The sequence below is a fragment of the Mycetomoellerius zeteki genome, unplaced genomic scaffold, assembly GCF_001594055.1.
Source record: "Mycetomoellerius zeteki isolate Tzet28-1 unplaced genomic scaffold, Tzet1.0 scaffold407, whole genome shotgun sequence".
NCBI classification, from domain to species: domain Eukaryota; kingdom Metazoa; phylum Arthropoda; class Insecta; order Hymenoptera; family Formicidae; genus Mycetomoellerius; species Mycetomoellerius zeteki.
This window is the reverse complement of record NW_017257400.1, coordinates 608,960-628,289: the sequence shown is the minus strand read 5'-3', so window position 1 is coordinate 628,289 and position 19,330 is coordinate 608,960. Positions and strand designations below refer to the sequence as shown.

Below are 19,330 nucleotides of genomic sequence, written 5' to 3'. Positions count from 1 at the left end.
AAGCGGGCCTGGCACGCCTCAAAACACTCCGACGCAAGAAAACAGGCCGTTGACGCTTCGCCAGGAGCTCCACGCATCGTTCAAGTTAGTGCTCTCCTGCGACTTCGCAGAATACTTCGCTTTACATATGCTCGAGTATATCCATTACTGCAAAAGTGTTCGAGAAGGGAAATCGGAGACTCGAGCTGTCAAACTTCCATTGCATGTTGGTTCAAAGCGTCAGAAAAAGAGGGAAATTACACAAAAGTACAGTTCATATATAATTTAGTGATGAATAATGATTAAAAAATGTAACTCAATTATACTGTTTTATTAAAACTTTTTTTTTATTAACAGAATATCATTTTTAAAAAATCAAAATGGCAAAGGAATGAGGAAAATTCATAATTTGTAAGGTTTATCTTAAAGTATTCAGGAAGGAAAATTGGAGACTGGAGTTATTAAAATTACTTCTATTGCACATTAATTTAAATCGTCAGGAAAAAGAGGAAAATTACGCGAAAATATAGCTCATATAATTTATGATAAATAGTTAGTATAAAAAATTGAACGCGATTACATATTTTTACTAACTTTTTTTTATTAAAAAAATATCACTCGTGAAAAAATGTAAGAATGAAAAAAAATTCATAATTTATGAGGTCCATTTTAGACACTTCATGCTTGAAGAATTATGAAGTTACTTATCTTTGCATTCAAGCATCTGATAGGAAAATGCATCATCTCTTTCGTAACGCATTATACATAATCATATTGAAATCGTAAAAGAAGTTCGTAGGACGTAGATCGTATCACTTTGAACCAGCACTTTGCAACGGTCGCGTCAGCATTTTGGAGACAAAAAAGCGTGGAATGAATGTGAAGCGCAAATATTTGCGGAGTTTTCTCTCGAACGCTTTGCATCGAAACTCGAAACTCGCCGTAAGAATCGGGTGCTCTTCGAGAGTCACCCGGCGCAAGTTCGCCGGGATAATCCGCTTTCTACGTCGACTTTTCTTTAATTAAAAATCGTTGTAAAAGCCCGCTTTCTCGTGGGTCTCTTGTTATTTGATATCGAAAACCTCGGAAAGCATCTGGTCTACAAGCAGGCTTCAAGTGCCCTGCTCTATCGTGGTATTATTATGCGCGGCCTTATAATGAAAGGAGTAAGAAGCAGATGTCGAAGAGCCCTAATTTTTTCCGAACGTAATCCTTTAATTTCCTGTCTCGCTGCTCGAAGTTTTCTTGATAGCTCGCGTCGACTGCCGGATGAATAAATCTCTTGAATTACTTAATTCAAACAAGAATATTAGAAAAAAGCCAATTTTTTCTTAAAAAGATGTAAGTAGAAGTGTTTTTTAATTAGGTTTTTTTAATCTCCTGGATGCAATAAAGTTATTAAAAAGTATTCGTAGTGTTTGGGGAACACATCGAAAATTGAACAACATTAAAATTAGATAAATACACCATGTTCGTGCTCAATTTTTTAGATATTCCCGAAGCACTCCGAACTTTTTAATAATTTTATTACATCCAAAAGATCAAAATTTACAGAAAACACTATTTCTTTTACATCTTTTTACTAAAAAAATCGGCTCCTTTTTCAACATACTTCTTTATACAATAATAAGCCTCATTTAAAATAGAATTTGGCATTAAGGTAATTCTGAGAATATATTAGTGTTTGAATATTAAGTTTCTAAAATATTAACACATTGACTGCAAGTGCTATCGAAAATTTAAAAAATGTCAAAAAATAAATATTATTTAATAACAATAAAAAGTTTTGAATTACATAAATAGATAACGTAAAATAAAAAGTGCACAATTCACACACGGAGAGAACAGTTTTGCTGAAGTATTTAAAAATTCAGCTAAATACAGATCTAAAAATAATTTTATTGAACTTTCAAAATAATTATGTAAGACACTTAAGCTAGCGCCTAGAATGTCAAAATTTTTTGCAGCATTGCTTATCATACTTGAACTTCCTACATAATTATTTGGATGGATCCAATAAAATTATTTTCAGGTTTGTATTTAGCTAAATTTTTTAATGTTTCAGTAAAATCGTTCTTTTCGTGCATTTATTTTTGATCCATATTACACACAATTTAAAATTCTGAGTGACAGCTGGATAATAACTCAAAGTAAAAATGTGCATAATTCACATACCCATGAGAATAAAATTTTATTTAATTATGCTACACAATGGTTTATCATTATTTATGATAATAAAAATTCTACTGTTGCATACACGATAAATTATACAAAAACTACTGGGCAGACAAAACGTGTTAAACATACGCGGTATTACAGTGTTACGATGTAATCTGAAATGCGAGATAGGATTATTGAAGGATAACGTACGTTCTCTCAGGCGAGTACTCGTAGAATGTACTTCGTGCACCCGTCATTAACATATCAGTCATTAGTAAAGCATCGTATTTTTCTTATGCTTAACCAGAAGGCCACCGTTGAGGCCTAGGATGAGAATATGGTAATTGGTCATTGGTCTAATTAAGCATGTTTGCAAACCGATGGTATATATACATATATGTACATATACGTATCATGTATATTATTTTTTATGTCTTTGTCTTACGGCGCTGTTGATCACGAGAGAACCAAAATGTTCTAGTCTCTCCTCCACTTTTATCTCTCTCAGTGACTCCCTTCGCGAGTCATGTGAGCGCCGTGAGCATGGCAATGTCCAACGTTTTAAGCATGAGAAAACCTTAGGGAAACCCATGAAAAATCTCGTCTTACGCTTGTCACGCAGCCACCATTCGATCACGCTCGACACATCACGTGAGTCGAATATCGCATTAGAGGCGGGACAAGTTTGTTAGTTTCCCTTACACGTGATCGATCGATCTTGCGATCCATCGACGGTATCGTTCGCAAAGTAACTTGCGCAATTTGTGTAAGTCGGATAATTACATCGAGGAAGTGTCGCGGTTAACTATTCCGTTCCTGTAAGTATATAACTTTCTCCCTTCTCCTCTCCTCCGATTTTCTCGATGCATTTATATCTTTGGTATTAAAATTATCCAATTATTTTGATTGTTAATTATTTCGTGTGTTAATCCTGTTTACGAAAAAGCATGTAGCCCTTTCCATACTGATAATACTGTACAATAAACTTTGATCAACATTGTTTCTTATTAAATAATAAATGTTTCTTGTTGGATTTTTTACACTGAAAAAATATATACTTTTCAAAAAATTCCATCACTCTTCAATATTTAAAAGCTGCACTTTTTTTAATTTTTTTGTACTCTATAATAACGCAAATTCCCAATATATGTAATATATAGCTATTCATTTTACATGTAAAACTTTTTATATGTAAAACTTAATGTGATGATATGAAGCTTCTTTTATTGTTTATGTACAATTTTACAAGTGATATATTAAAATAATAAGATTAGCAATATTTAATGTTAAAAGTTATACTGATTTAAAAGATTTCTGTTTCTCAACAACTGAATGACAATTTATATTTTACCCCGTAAAGTAAAAGAACAAATTTGTAAATATTGTTTGTAGAGATTTTTTAAAACAAAATCTTTGATTTCTCAAAATCTGTGAGTGATGGAACTTTCCTGACTTTCTTATATTCTTTTTCAGCAGCTAAAAATACATAGAATTACTATGCAAGTATTGAGAAAGAGTAATCTGTGAATCAGTGTAATTATTTCTGTAAAGTATCTGATCTTTAAATATATTCTAAATAATAATGGAGAAAATATATTAATTATATTATTTATGATTTCATATGATGATATTATCATAAATATTACGTCCTTGTCTGTAACTTCTTCACCATTCTGCAAAAAAATGATGGAAAACTTATGAACGAGATATTATGTATTTTTAATTAATATCTTATTAATTTGTATTAAATCGTATTAATTTGTCGATTATTTTCCAAGATTACACGTGTCTGTGAAAGTTAATTGTTAAAAAATTGATACCTTTTATTGATGTTGAATTTAAATGGATATCGCGAATCTTAAACACGTGCAACAAAAAACGTTAATACTACCGGAGCTTTAGTTCGTATTACATTATTGCAGCTTTGATGCTTTAAACGCGCCGGCTTTTTACTTTTGAAAACGCTTTGAAAATATTTAGCCTGAGGCACCTCACTTCTGACGTCATGCATATCGCTCAAAAGAAAAGATAAATTAAAAATTTAGATATTAAAATAAAGATACAAATGCATAAGCTGTGATGTGCCTCACGTTTGGACTTTTACGAAATTTTTGATAATTTTGCAACATTAATTATCCTTAGAAGCGCAACACAAAAAGAGGCTAAAGTATCCCGACTTTTGGAAGTTACTGTAATGTCAAATGCAAATATTATGACAGTTCTTGTGATAAACTGCCGCGAGGAGCGAAAAAACTTCTTGTCAAGAACACTGCGTACACAGTCAGGAGAAGCGCTTGCGTTAAATATTCGTGAAACATTTCTTAGTGCTTCCTATTCTTGGAAGAAAATCTTTCGCGATAACTTCCAAAGTTTAAGTACAAAAATTCTCAATTGCTGCAGCAAGGTAGTGCGCTTACGGATCGATCCAAGAATAGCGACTTCGAACACGTTGAATGTGTGCCAGATTTCTTAATTTCCATAATTATTGTAATTACCATCCCATGTTCGTTGCATGGCCCGAAATTTTTGCAATAAATTTTCCCCATCACGCGAATATATCGCCTTTAGATCGTATATGGCGTATAAAATACGAGAAGAACAATTTTGCTAAAGTATCTAAAAATTTAGTTAGATACAAATTTGAAAATAATTTTGTTTGGACCATCAAAATAATTATGTAGGACGCTCAAATTAGTTGCTAGAATGTTAAAACTTTTTGTGGCATTGTCATCAACATCCTCGCTTAAGCGTACTATATAATTATTTTAATAGTCTAACAAAATTATTTTAAAATTAGTACTCAAAAAAAAAGAAGAAAGGTTTTGCTGAAGAATTTAAAATTTTAACCAGATACAGATCTGAAAATAATTTTATTTATACTATCAAAATAATTATATATGTTCAAACTGATTGTTAGAATGTTAAAATTTTTAGCAGCATTGTCATCAAAGCTAAGTGTTACATAATTATTTTAGTGGTCTAACAAAATTATTTTCAAATCTGAACACACAGAAAGAACGATTAAGCTAAAGGATCTAAAATTTTAACTAGATACACAAAGTTGAAAATAATTCTGTTTGGACCATCGAAATAATTTGCAAATTAGTTGCCAGAATGTTAAAACTTTGTGTAGCCTTATCATCAATGCTTAAGCGTTTTACATAATTATTTTAGTGGTCAAACAAAATTATTTTCAAATCTGCACATAGAAAGAATGGTTTTACTGAAGAGTCTAAAATTTTAATTAAATACAAATCTGAAAATAATTCTATTTGAACGATAAAAGTAATTATGTAGGATATTCAAACTGGTTGTTAGAATGTTAAAACTTTTAGCAGCGTTGTCATCAAAGCTTAAGCGTTCTACATAATTATTTTGATGGTTCAAATAAAATTATTTTCAGATCTATATCTAGTTAAATTTAGTTACTTTAGCAAAACTGTTTTGTTTTCTTGTAACTAAATTGTTCGATACTTCAGCAAAACTGTTTTTTCTGTATACAAAGAATAAAGTTTGCATATGCGACATTCAACGTGTCGAATGGTAACAACTGGACTTGAGTGGCTGAGCGAAATACGCGCGAGAAATTCTGTCGTTTCACGTGACGTCGCCCCCGTTATTCTCGACGTGTCACTATGCATTTCTCCATCCCTTTTTTTCTCCGCCCCGGCATATACCCCATATTCGCATCTCGTTCTCTTGTAGCACCGTAGAGTAGAACATTGGTTCACGTAGCATCAACCAGCGATTGTGTATCGCCGGAGACTCGAACTAACGATCTTACATGTGCTTCTTTCAGCAGTCGACCGGTCAGATTTGGCCTCGCTCTACCCTGTACTCTGGAGAACAAGGAGAATGCGAGGCCTTACGTCATCCGAGAAGATGCGGATGGCGACTCCGGCGACGGACAAGTCCTCTATAGGGATGATTACGACGATGAAAAAAGTGAGTCACTCCGTTATCGATTTTATGAAATGTTTAACCTGTGAATTATCTGTCATGGAAAGAACGATTTTGCTAAAGTATCTAAAAATTTAATTAGATACGAATCTGAAAATAACTTTGTCGAACCATCAAGATAATCATGCCCTAAAAAATCTAGTAATAATAATCAAGTCTAGATGATAGTTACTAAAGCGTAAAATAATTTCAATCAAATATATTCAATTAGTATATAATTAAAATAAAGGCTATTTTTACTTTTTTTAAATATTATTTTACTTTTCTATAAATTATTATCAAATGGTTGGTTATTATTATGTGATTGGTAAAATTCACTAAATATTTACCTGTTATAACTAAATATTTATTCGGTAAAAAAAACGATATTTAAATTAAATAAATAAATGTTTACATTAAGTAAATATTTATTTAGAACTATTCGAACAAATATTTATTAAAATTTAGTATTTTTTGTCAATATAGCTATTACCAGATTATTTTTTAGTATGTAGGACGCTGAAACTGATTGTCAGAATATTAAAACTTTGCTCATCATGTTTGAGCATTCGGTATATTTATTTTGATAGTCCAACAAAATTATTTTCTCAAACCTGTAACTAGCTAATTTGTTAAATACTTTAGCAAAATTGTTTTTTCCGTGTGGCGATCATCCCATACAAAAGTTCATTGAATCATGAGATCGTCACTATCATATCTTGTTTGTATGTTCTGTCATATTGCACGTCGGAAAAAAATCGCGTATGGCACATATATAGGTACTAAAGAAATTATTAATTATAATTAAAATATTAAAAATTATAATGAAATAATTGTTTATTATACAACTTGCTTAATTGATAATTAATCATTAACGAGAGATAAATATTTATTATTATTATTATTATTACTCGATATCAATTAGTTTATACAAACTATATAAAATGTGTAGTAAACAGAGAACATAATAGATGAGCAACATTGCAGCACACTTTACATCGTGATAATCAATGTAAATAGAATGAATTTTGCAACTCGATTTTTCCTCGATGTTTTGGGACACGTGCTTGCCTCTGGGCAATCAATTAGGCAGATAGTAACTTTATGTTGCTTCGCCAGTTGCAAATTTGAAATTTTGATGGACGTTCTACGTCGCATCATAAAAAAAAGCTGCGTCGGCGGATCATACCGATCGATGAGACCCGCGGCTGAGAGTCAATCGCATCGTTTTTCACGAAAAATAAATATGCTCTCAAAGATTTATATCAAAATTCTGCAGCAACCAGAGGCTTAAATCGCATCGCGCCTGTGTGTATAGCGATAAAAATGCGCGGTCACGAATGCAGTTACGTCAAAGCGAGGGCCATGTTTATTTCACGCCTCCGCTTATGCAATTTTCCATCGAGATATGAGGTTTCAAACTCACCGACGTGATTCGGTTGAATGGACTTCCGAACGAATTCATAAATAGTCTCATGCTGTATTCGCGATAACATTCTCTCTTTTTCCGCGTGGGAAAAGATAGATATGCGGCGGACCGCTCTAAATCTCGAGGGTACTGCAGCTAGGAAAAAATAGCTTTCTAAGTCAGTCGCAGGTGGCAGAAAAACTTTGCGGAATGTGGAAATAAAAAGAAGAAGTTTGGTGAAACTCAGTGAATGGTCACCTTCAAATATTTACGAAAGTTGAGAAAATTCAAAAGAAAGTAGGAACTTCGATGTGCCGTCAAATAATCAATGTAAGCTCTCCTCAAAGAATTTAAGATTCATGCTTTCGCATTTAGTACTCTACTGAATGAATTTGTTCGTAATTCATAGTGCTTAGTGCAACATGCTTTAAATAATTCGACGTCTTATAAGTTAGCGCAGAGATCGGCAGATGGGCACTGCTCACGGGCGACCAGCTACCTCCGGGCAATAGTTGAACATCTTTGGGCAATAAATGATATGAGGAGAAATAATAAGGGGTGTCACATAGAAGACGTATTTTCTTTCTCTTGTATAATTTCTGTTTATATATAAATATATAATAGAAAAAAATAAGATACTTAAAAAAAGTAATTAAAAAAATAATTTTTACATAGTTTTTTATACAAAAAGATAAAATTGTGTCAGATTATATAATATTCTATATATATTATATATACTTTTTATATATTATATATATATGATTATGTACCTTTTTCTCATTTCCTTAACCTGTTATTTTTATTCAAAAACAAAGCAAAAATTGTTCTAATTATTTTTCAATAATTCTTCTAAATATTTTTCTAATACGTCGAACAGCGATTGTAAAAAAAGAAAGAAAACATATATAGACATTTTATACGTAATGCGAAAAAATTTCAGATACTGAGAGTATACAGAAGTGTTAAAAAATATTCTTTTATACAAATTTAGATAACTCAGTATTAATATGAAATAATAACAATGTATGTTTCGAATAAACGTTTCTTATTTATTACAATAATAACACTTAATTTGTATTTGATTAACGATTACAATCTGATATTATTTGCAATTTATCAGGTTAAAAAAGCTTAAAATACAAATAAAACAGCTTAAAATACAAAATTTCATTCTAAGATACAAAGAAAATAGAATATGCTCCTGAGTTGTGAATGAAGTTGACTGTAGTCATGCACAATAGCCGAGCATTCGCGGGTGCCCATGCACAATTTCAGCATTTTGCCGATCCCTGAGTTAGCGGAACAAAATGAGCAGAACCAGTTCTAACTACTATTTTCATTTGTTGTTAAAAAGTTACAAAAAAAAATTTGTCTACATATAAATCGGTGTGTGAAAAGAATAATCTCTCTGCTAAGACCGGCGTTTCTAGCGCGATCATTTGAATTAAAAATTATTTTCCACGGGAATATCGCGTTAATTTTTCTCACGATACATCCGCGCGATTACTCAACACTTTAAATCAGTCTTCAGTGACCAGACTAATTATACTCGTGCCAGATGGCATGTATATGTCTGTAAGCGAACACTTAGGAGGTGGTTTATATTAATCCCCGAATATATAACTGGCAAGTAGCTCAGTCTGTTGTCGTTCTTCCATCCGGATTTATCGCTACGCGATTTTCGCTCGTTAAATTTTTATTAAATCGCGTAGGTGTGGACGATCGTGAAATTGCTTCCTCAAGTCAATTGTCGAACCCTAAATTCGTACATCCGCTCGTAGTTTCAGACTTGTTCTCGGATGGCGTGATCGAGAGCGTAGTAATTCCCGAAATACGCGACGCAGAATGGCCATTGCGAAGGCTGACGGTAATTAATACTGTCGAAGCGACGATTTCGGTCCCTTCGAACACGCTTTTCGCTCTGAAATCGCATTCGTAGGAGAGGTAGAGTGAGAGCGATGACACGATGCTGTCGATATGGACCGCGTCGACGGTGTCGATCGTCTGCGCCTCAATCGAGCCGGTCGAACACGCCCCGCTGCTGTTGCATCGCAGCTTCAGCTGCTCGTCGATCGTGGAGGGTAATTAATCAGCAATTGCGACGTGCGATCGGACACGAAATTAATTAACATCGACGCGCACTTCGGTCAACGTTCATGCGAAATTCATTCTAGACTTTACATGCTAATTTAAATCCATGTAAGAAAGAAAAAAAAGAGGAATCATTTAATACGTTAAATCAGGGTTTTCAACTTCCTTCAATCCGCAGCACATTAATAACGAGCTAAATTTCTCGACATCGATAGGTGCATATCCTTCAGTGCTAAACATAGATCTTTTATCAGATACTCGACATTCAGAAATAAAAAGTGAATTTAAATTTTTAATATTTTCTATTTTATCGTTTTTAAAATAATTATATTGCAATGATGATCGCTTTGGTTAAAATGAGAGTAAATACAATGTATAATTCATGTAATTTTCAGAAATTAAAATTTGGATCAAAAAACTTATCCTGACTACAGAGAGATTTATTATAAGTTATTCCATTTTACGACATTGAGATGCGATAATTCGAATAGCGAATTAATGAACTAAACGCAGATTCGATACCTTCTGTCTCGACAGGCCGTTTGGCAGCCAAGATCGCGCGCAAGGAATCACTTTCGTTGAAACTCGCCCTTAGGCCAGACAGACAGGAGCTCATCAATAGGAACATCCTTCAGCTGCAGACAGACAATGAGAGGCAGGAGACGAAAGAGGCCATTGGCGCCAAGCTTATCAGGTGAGAGATTTGTTCGATCGCCTATTAGATAGCGTTCGCGTGATTGCATCAGGGATAAGAGGATTTCGAATACGTATTTGCCTATATTTTCGTTAAAGACGAGAATTGCAAATTGGCACGTCGTAACCAATCTTCTACGTTTAATTTAAAATTACGTTTAACTAACAGTCTACTTTAAGGAATCTCGAGGGATCCTCTGGTGAGTTAGGAAATCGTATAAATTTTCAATTGAATAGTCACACTGTCAGTTGATTATGAAAATATAATTACTGTAAAGTATCTTCGCGTGTAATTTAATGAAAGCTCTGTAAAGTCAACAGGAGATATAATATCGATAAAACTTCGTAATCTTTTTGCCATTTAATATTCGAAATCCGGATTTCTCTGTTATTCCTCCCTTGTCAAAGAATTCTTTATTAAAATCATTTTTCGGTGTTATAATGAAACTACGTATATAATAATTTCTGAAATATTCATTTCTTCTTCCCCTTCTTTTTTTATCGATGTCAGTCCGTCGCTGACTGATATTCAGCTCATGTAAAAACGAGCTTGAAATAACAGCTGTCTCTCGTAAAGATTACGCGCGAATAATAGGACGAGTGGTCTCGGCAGTGAATCACATTGTTTGCACAAAGCGAATGCCTCGCTTTCTCCCTCGAATATCTCTCTCACTCGCAAAGGAAGATTAAAGCGGCCGATGAACTTGCATTGACTCTCGTGCCATTTTCATTTCAGGCGGTTGAGCATGCGGCCGACCCAGGAGGAACTTGAAGAGAGGAACATTTTGAAAAGTAAGTCACTCTATCCGTTTCCTTTAATGATGAACGACGAGTGAGAAAAAATTTCGAGATGATTATTTTTTTAATATTATTTTAAAGCTTAATTTAAAAGACAATTTTTTAAAAATCAAAAATTAATTATTTACGCTTTAATTCGAAATACACAACACTGTAATTGAATATATATTTTTTGCTTCGCCAAATCTAATTGCGAATTAAAATCTAATCCTAATTTTTCTTCGCTCCTTTTTAGAGCAAAGTCCCGCCGAGGAAAAGAAGCAAAAGGAGGAGAAAAAACGTTATCTGCTGCGAAAGCTGAGTTTCCGACCGACCGTTGAAGAGCTCAAGGAGAAAAAGGTAAAAAGATCCTTTGTAAAGCCTCGCGGATTTTTGTTACGTTACCTATTTTTTAAAAATAGAGATTGGCTATATCAAAAGATATATCGCCGAGTTTAAGTTCAGCCAATATTTTATCGTATCTCATTTTACGGAGAAGCTATTTTCTTTCTGATAAGAGTCTCGCGAACTATACGATAAAGCTATAAAAGCAAAAACCGATATACTTATCTTTTCCCCTTCGTTCTGCAGATTATTAGGTTCAACGACTATATCGAGGTAACGCAGGCTCACGATTACGACAGAAGAGCCGACAAGCCTTGGACGCGGTTAACTCCAAAGGACAAGGCTGCTATTAGGAAGGAGTTGAACGAGTTCAAGAGTTCGGAGATGGCCGTTCACGAGGACAGCCGACACCTCACCAGGTACTTGATGCTCTACCAATTTATAGCGGCACATTTGGCACCATCTCAGCATTTCGCTAAAGTGCCCTACGAAATATATGCAGCCTTGTAAAAATCGAATTAGAGCACGTATAATGAAATCGTCTTGAATTACCAAAACGAAATTATGCTTGATACAATTTAATTATCTGATGAAAGCTCTCTCGAATATTAAGTCTGTGGATGTTAGTGAAAACTTTCGTAATTATTGCATATATGCATATTCACAATCATAATTAAAATGTTCCAATTTAGAATTTTTTTGATAGCTCTTCAGAAAAATTGCTAATTTTGAGATGTGTCACTTTTCTATTCAACGCAACTGTATATCGAGTTACAATGCTTTCATAACTAATGCTCTTGGTTTTCAATTGCAGGTTCCATAGGCCATGACAATTGCAATGTGTTGAGGTGCTACAGTGTGGTGCGGGTATACGTGAAGGTGCAGTGTGGTGGCTTCGTGTTGAGGCTGGGTGAAGAAGAAGAAAGAGAAAATCGGCTATCGTTATTTCCGGATCTAAAGCCGGGAACGCGCGATACTCGTCCGATCGTGACGGTGATTTCTTTGACGTTGCTGCGTCGTGTCGTTCGTCGTTGTCGCCAAGTATTATCTACTGGCACTTCTTCCATCATCATCATTTGTACACGTCAACGACAAACGCCACTATGACGTCGACGAAGATTGTGATAGGGTGACTCGCCGCCCCATCGAAGAGGACTTGGCGGGTCGCTCGCCGATTTCTTTTCATAAGGGTCGTTCACACCCGTGCTTAGCCGAGCAGTTGTTTACGCTCTTTCCGACATCTACTCAACTACTCTTCATCTTTGTATCTTCGACGCTGATCTCGTTATAATACGCGCGTCAAAGCGTTTGTATTCTCAAGATATCTTGAAATATTCTTAAAACTTTGCGCAACAAATTCTCAAGTAGGTACGCTACGCGCGAGTATCTCCTTCCTGCATTAAATGACATCATTAAAGCTTAAAAACTACAGATCTACCTTCGGGTTCAGCTCTTGAAAGCTTTGCCGTTGTGAAAATCAAAACGTTGTATAGTAAATAAGACTTTTTTATCGAGACGCTCATGTGTGCCAGCACGTTTAAGCTGAATAAGATCGAAAGTCATTTTTAATTATGTATCCTGTCTCATTCATAACTGACATTTCTTGTTATGAATTTTTTTAAATTATTTTTCTTCGTTGTACAATATATTTAAGAATTATATGAGGGACGTGAAACACACGTCTGTCACGAATGTATTTTAGCGATAAAGAGATTACGTACAGTGGAAGCGCGTGTCACATGCATACCGATGCATGAGAATGTACAGATTAATCGCGTGAAAATTAATCGTGCTTGAAATTAAGCGTGAGCGTAATTCTATGGACATTACGAGCGCGCGTGTGAACATACCCTTAAACATGTAAACACCATTTTGCAATCAAGCTAGCTCATCAGTGTCACCTGGCATCATTGTATATGTAAATGTCTCTCAAGTTTCGAGCCATTGTAACAGAGATATGTGATATATCTCGTTGAAATCATGAAAAAAAAAGAATACTCGAAAACCCTGTAACAATTATTCAAGGATCAAACGGGAGGTACATCACATTACAAGCGATATATCTCGTAAATAACGTCGAGTAAAGTGAGTTCGGTTTAGTTAAAAAAAATGTTTTAGTATTAATATTTTTATACGTTGACGAATGAACAGCAGAGAGTTTCCGCAAAATCATTTTTCGATATACCCCTCATTTTTAATGATTAAGATTCGGCTGACGTCCGAAAATGTGATTTACGATAATTCCATGTTCTCACGATTTTCGCGCGATCCGCGTAGAGTATTCATTGCTTGGGACTACACTAATACTATTGCGTGCATAGTTCGTTAAGCTCTTCGTATACACCGCGCGAGGAATGAAAACAGTCATTTAGTATCTACGACAATCGGTCAACTGTTCGATCGACAAAACTGTTTTCCTTTACTGCCAGGTATCACTCTCTCGTAGAGCTGCCTTGAGGAGCAAGCGCTTACGATTATTATCTAAAAAAAAAATTAATATAATTGGACGTACACTTCGCGTTCGTGAGAAATCAGAAATGCATTGTGCAATTAAACTTTGTACAGGAGTAGGTAGCGTGTACATTAGTGACTATTATTATCACCATTGTTATATCGATAATATCGCTATAGGGACGCTCTATGGTCCTCGTTAATTTCGATCGCGTGCGCACTTTTCGCGGCAATATTAACAAATTTATTAAGAGCAGATGCGAAGATCAGTTGTTGTTCCGTATTCGTTGAGTGCGAATAAATTCACAATGAAATCTCGTTAAAAAAAAATACAATTAAACGTATTTACAGTAAATACGTACGTTTGCTGCGTATTTTGAAAGATACGTTTATACTTCAATGACCCGATAATAAAAGAAATACATTATTTGGTTTCCCAGGATTCACGGCCATTTATTATCAAATTAATTTATGCTCGCATTAACCGCATCGGAGTATCAACAATAATTACTCTGCTCATGTAAAAGCAATCTGGTGGGTCAACAGTGGATTGTAGTTCTAAGTTATAGTCCTGTCTATAATACTGATGGAGAAGAAAACATTGAATTAGGCAGAATTAGCGCTAACTGACGCTCGGTAACAACCGGGCTTTTAGTATCGAAACGTTCAAGTTCGTTCTCAACAGAGAGTAGAACGAGGGAAAAAAAAAGTAGTCGCGTTACAAATCGCCATGTTGCGCGCAAATTTGTATCTAGATTCTTTAGCTGATCGAAAGAACGAAGTCCAACGACGAAGGAGGAAAAAAAAAGAGTAGGTAAAAGACGAGAAGACACGTGCCTCGATGTGCGATGTCTTGCACGCTTATCTCTGGAAGCTTCTTGCATCCCCACCCCGCTTTATCCTACCTACCCCAGTTATGCGAAACCGACCCTCCTGCTCACGTCGCCGTTAACGCGACGGAGATTCGTCACATCTCCTTGTTTTGGAGAACCCGCGAGCGAAGCCAAAAGAAAAAAAAAGAAAAAATCGCGAGTCATGATCTTACGCGACAGGTGAATCTACGACAGCGGTGAGTAAAACGAAGTCGCGGTCGACAGTCTACTTTCCTCTCCTCGTTTAGAAATCCTAGTTTTTAACGATCGTCCAATGGGGTGAGAGGATCGGTGTGTAATGTGTCGATCTTTCTCTTAACCCGTCGGTGAACTCAGCTGTTCGATATTAATTCGTCAACTTCGAGGTCGTCGAAGGTATAAAGGATGAGACGCCTCTACCTTCGGGAAATACCACGAAGAAACACGTCATAAGGAACGTCATAAAATAATAAGCAGGGAGATTAACGTGTCTCTCTCGTTCCATTGGTCGAGCGCTGTGGCTACCATGTAGTCGACAAATATATCCATTTCCGGATTGTCTGGGTCGGTATGAATGCATGCCCGCGCGAGTACGTATGAATAATGTGCATGGAAAGAGAGATGGGAGTGAGTGAGAGAGAAAGTGTGTGTATGACAGATTACGAATAAATATTTTAGGAAGAGAGTGGTCGAAATATTTGAATGGAGCGTCTCTGCGACAGTCTTTTTCCCTGAGCTACGTTCGAAAATGTATCTTTACGTTGTCCTGCATACATTTTCATAAGAGAACGCCACAAAGAGTCTCGTATCCGTACTAGAAGTAAAATCTAGAAAACTGCAACCGTTTTCACATTAGAATATTCAACGTTGAAGTTACTACTAATGAGAAGAGTTGAAGCGCTCGTGTTAAATTAAAAAAAAAAATATGAATAAATAACGAAATATATGTTCCTCAGTCAATTTCTTTTTCATTGAGATTTTAATAGGAATGTTAACTTGAAATTAAAATTTAATATTAAAATGTTGCTCGAAACTAAAATGTAATATTAAAAAGGCATAATTGCAATGGCTTTTCATAAAATTTTTAGAGAAAGATAGGTTTCAACTTTTTTAAAAAAATTATAATAAGCGTTACATCATGTGAATTCTTCACCAAATATATCGAACATGAAGAAAAGGAGATGTGAGATGCAATTTTCGTTTAAAAACGAAAAAATAAGATTATTCAGCATCATTGACGACGGATCACTTTTGAATCATTTGTATAAAAAATAAATAAATAACTATTTTCAAATAAGAAGGGCTGTATCGACCGTAGAACGACGTACGTTCTCGAACGTAGTTTCACATCCCTATCTGTTCGAAGCGTCCACTCTCTGAGCGTGGAGCAAAGGCAAGAGAAGTATAAAATGCGAAACATATGTCTAATAATGAATGGTTTTGTGTATGTACATATTAATATATAAATATATATATATACATATATTCGCATATTGTAAAACACCGTGATAGGAGAGAGCCCAATGCTACACGCTACACGATATTACGCAATGTGTAAACGGTGAATACTTATAAATACTAATTTTTAGATAACGGCGCGCTCTAAATGCAAAAAACAATACACCATATACATATATTTATATATATATATATATATATACATAGATATATATATGACGCGTACAAGCAGTATGTGCATTTTCCAGCACAGATAGTTGGTATTTTGTGTACAAAACTAAAAAACAATTGTTGGACATTCTCTGAACGCGTTCGAGGCCGCGCATCGTAACGGAGGCGAGAGGATGAAAATTAACGTGAGGTCTCCGTTGCAATCGCATTGCCGAACGATTGAACAACGAGACGATCGGCCGATCAACGGCGCGGAACGGCACGAACGCGCGTCTTGAACCATCGATCCCGTAGTTACTTCATCATATATCGTCATCCATCTAAATGTAATGATATTATCGTCCAAGTTTTAGCGCATTCTCTTTTTCTCTCTCTCTCTCTCTCTCTCGTTCGCATCCATTCGACGACGCGCGTCCGAACCGTTCCTCTCACGTGTTTCGCACGAGTGCATATAAGTGACATACCGTTTATTCTGCAAAACTGAATCCGAAAGCGTGTTGAGATTAATTTTCCACATCCTTAAAACGATTCTTTAAAATCCCGATGAGCCTTTGACACTTCTCCTTTAACCGCTCAAAACTGACACCGAAATCTATAACACAGTTACTGACAATGAGTCTGTGAAATATTTAATGTATGTTGATTGAAAGACACTAATTAATTTTGAAGAATCAAAATAATATAATTCGTCAAAAAAAAAGAATAAATAGTAAGTTTATTTTAATAAAAATAATTCAAATTTGCAGCTGTAGCGTAAAAAAAAATTGAATTGTTTAATATTTTTGTGTAAAATGGCAATTGCTATAATAATATCAGAATTAAGAAACAATAGTAAATCCAAATATAATAATGTATTTTTTATCATAAACATTATTTTGCAGAGAAAGCTGAATTATTTTTACTCGTCAGAATCTTTGTTATACAAACACATTTTATAGCAGGTCCAATGAATGAACTGTCAGCTCCGGAGGAATATAATTGAGTGAATCCACGTCAGCTCCGGCGGATTAAACGAAAAAAAATAGAGATATTCCTAAGAAAATCTAAATCTCATGACGTTTCTCGTAAGAAGTCATCTCGCGGTTTGCAGAATAACGGATGTCCGCAGCAGTAACCGTAATAGAGTCGGTAAAATCTGTAAAAAGAAGTACGAAAGGAAAGCGATGGAAGTCAACTTGTCATAATCATAACTGAACCGTGAAAACAGACGAACGGGGTCTACTTGTATCATAGCATTTTACGATAGTGAAGCATTGTAACGACAGTAACAATAATAAAGAAGTAATTCATAGTAACTTAAGAGCGAGCGCGAGAGGAGAGAAACGCGTGAGGGAGAGTGTAGGCGGTGCGAACCGGGGGTTCTCCAGTTCTCCAACCCTTTCCGCGACGCTGAAGAGCCTTCGGTTTCACGACCGCGAAAATAAGCTCGTGGCGTACTTTCACGCGGGATACTCATCGCACGAATCTTCTGCTCGGACTTGCATCTGCCAAAGGAAAAACGCGTAAATGTCGAGGGTGCGAATTGTCTGTGTGAGGGGAACAAATCAATCGCCGTTCTCGAGTATCCGGCGTAGAAAGAACTAGCCTAGAGATTTTTACCAAAATGACTCCACGCCACGTGAGGTGAAGGCAGTTACAGTTAGATGTAATTCATATTTCGTTCCGTTTCAGCGAATAGAAACTTCGCGGTCTTTGACGAGGAGCAGCATTCGGGGAATTCCGCTGACGCGATCACTCGGAACGCAATTTTGCATTTTGTCGTACGATTTTGGCGTACTGAAAAAAAAGTCTAGCAATAATAATTAAGTCTAGATGACAGTTACTACACTGTTAAATGTCAAAAGAGCAATGGTAACTCAATCTTTGAGTTAAACAATATTTTGTTATTTTTAACTTTCCCATATCTGTCAAAATATAAATCAATTCATTTCTGTGATCAGTTTCAAAATAAACATCTTTTGCATTGTTAGTAAATAATAAATTAAATTTCAGTCAAATTTACATTTTCTTGAGTTAAATTGTTTAACTTCGTTGATTTAGTCAAATTAATTAATTAAAAATAACTTAAATTGGATATAATTGATATTATGAATTTAACGGTGTAAAATTTTAATAAAATAATTTCCATCAAATATGTTAATAAAACCAAATAAGTGCTAATTTTATTTTTCTAAATGTTATCTTATTTTTCTAATTATTAGGCTTGGTTACCATTATGTTTGGTTACATATTAGTGCAATATGTAATATTGCACCAATATACTAAACAAAGTACATTTAATATGGTAGCTATTACCAGACTTTTTTCAGTACAGATTTTTGTTATGATCGTACGTACATGGTGTAATCAACTTTCCGAAACGTGCGACGGGCAAGGTATTGCGACTCCGCCTCCGTGGAGGATGAAATGATCTCCCTACATCTTTTTTATTATCGCGCCGTTTCGTCCGGATGCGAGGAATTAATTATTAATAAGATAAAGGTCGTGACGTTAGTCTAGGACGTTTTCTTTTTTAAAAGCAATGCGCACAGAGGCGCTTGAATAATTATGTTGCGCTAGCGAGACGATTAGCGATGTAACTATTCGCGCCTCGCGTCGCCGCCGCATAATTTAACTTACATTCGCATTGTTTTTAAGAAACATTCAATGCACGCGTTTTCGCACGCGCGAAGCGTGTGCTTTTCTTTCCGCTCAGTTCGTCCGCCGATATTAGCGTCGCTCGGTTCAGAATCGGCCAGTGATCGACCGCTGACGCGTTGCACGGGACGTAATTTGGAAAAAAATTGTATTATATATCGAAACCGAAAGATCCTCTACATGTAAGAATAATGATGTATATATATATATTGATTATTACACGGTAAATTTGAATTAATTGCACTCTCGAGAGAGAAGCTGCCCCTCTGATCCAATGAAAGAATCAAGACGGACTGAGAACCTAGGAGGATAAAAGAGATGAAATGAAGAAATTCACACGAATTTATATATATATATATAAATTTATATA

General features: G+C 35.2%; 1 protein-coding gene across 1 annotated transcript in view; it reads left to right on the top strand.

Moving 5' to 3' along the window:
* Positions 1 to 14,178, top strand: part of LOC108726266 (phosphatase and actin regulator 2) — a 257,521-nt gene extending 243,343 nt beyond the window's left edge. The window contains 7 exon segments of the mRNA XM_018453727.1: positions 1 to 84; positions 5,939 to 6,084; positions 10,115 to 10,271; positions 11,007 to 11,062; positions 11,304 to 11,407; positions 11,639 to 11,811; positions 12,207 to 14,178. The exon segment at positions 1 to 84 is cut by the window's left edge and continues 25 nt beyond it. Coding sequence (XP_018309229.1) covers positions 1 to 84; positions 5,939 to 6,084; positions 10,115 to 10,271; positions 11,007 to 11,062; positions 11,304 to 11,407; positions 11,639 to 11,811; positions 12,207 to 12,222 — 736 coding nt within the window. The 3' untranslated portion in view covers positions 12,223 to 14,178.
* Positions 14,179 to 19,330: the final 5,152 nt, after the last annotated feature.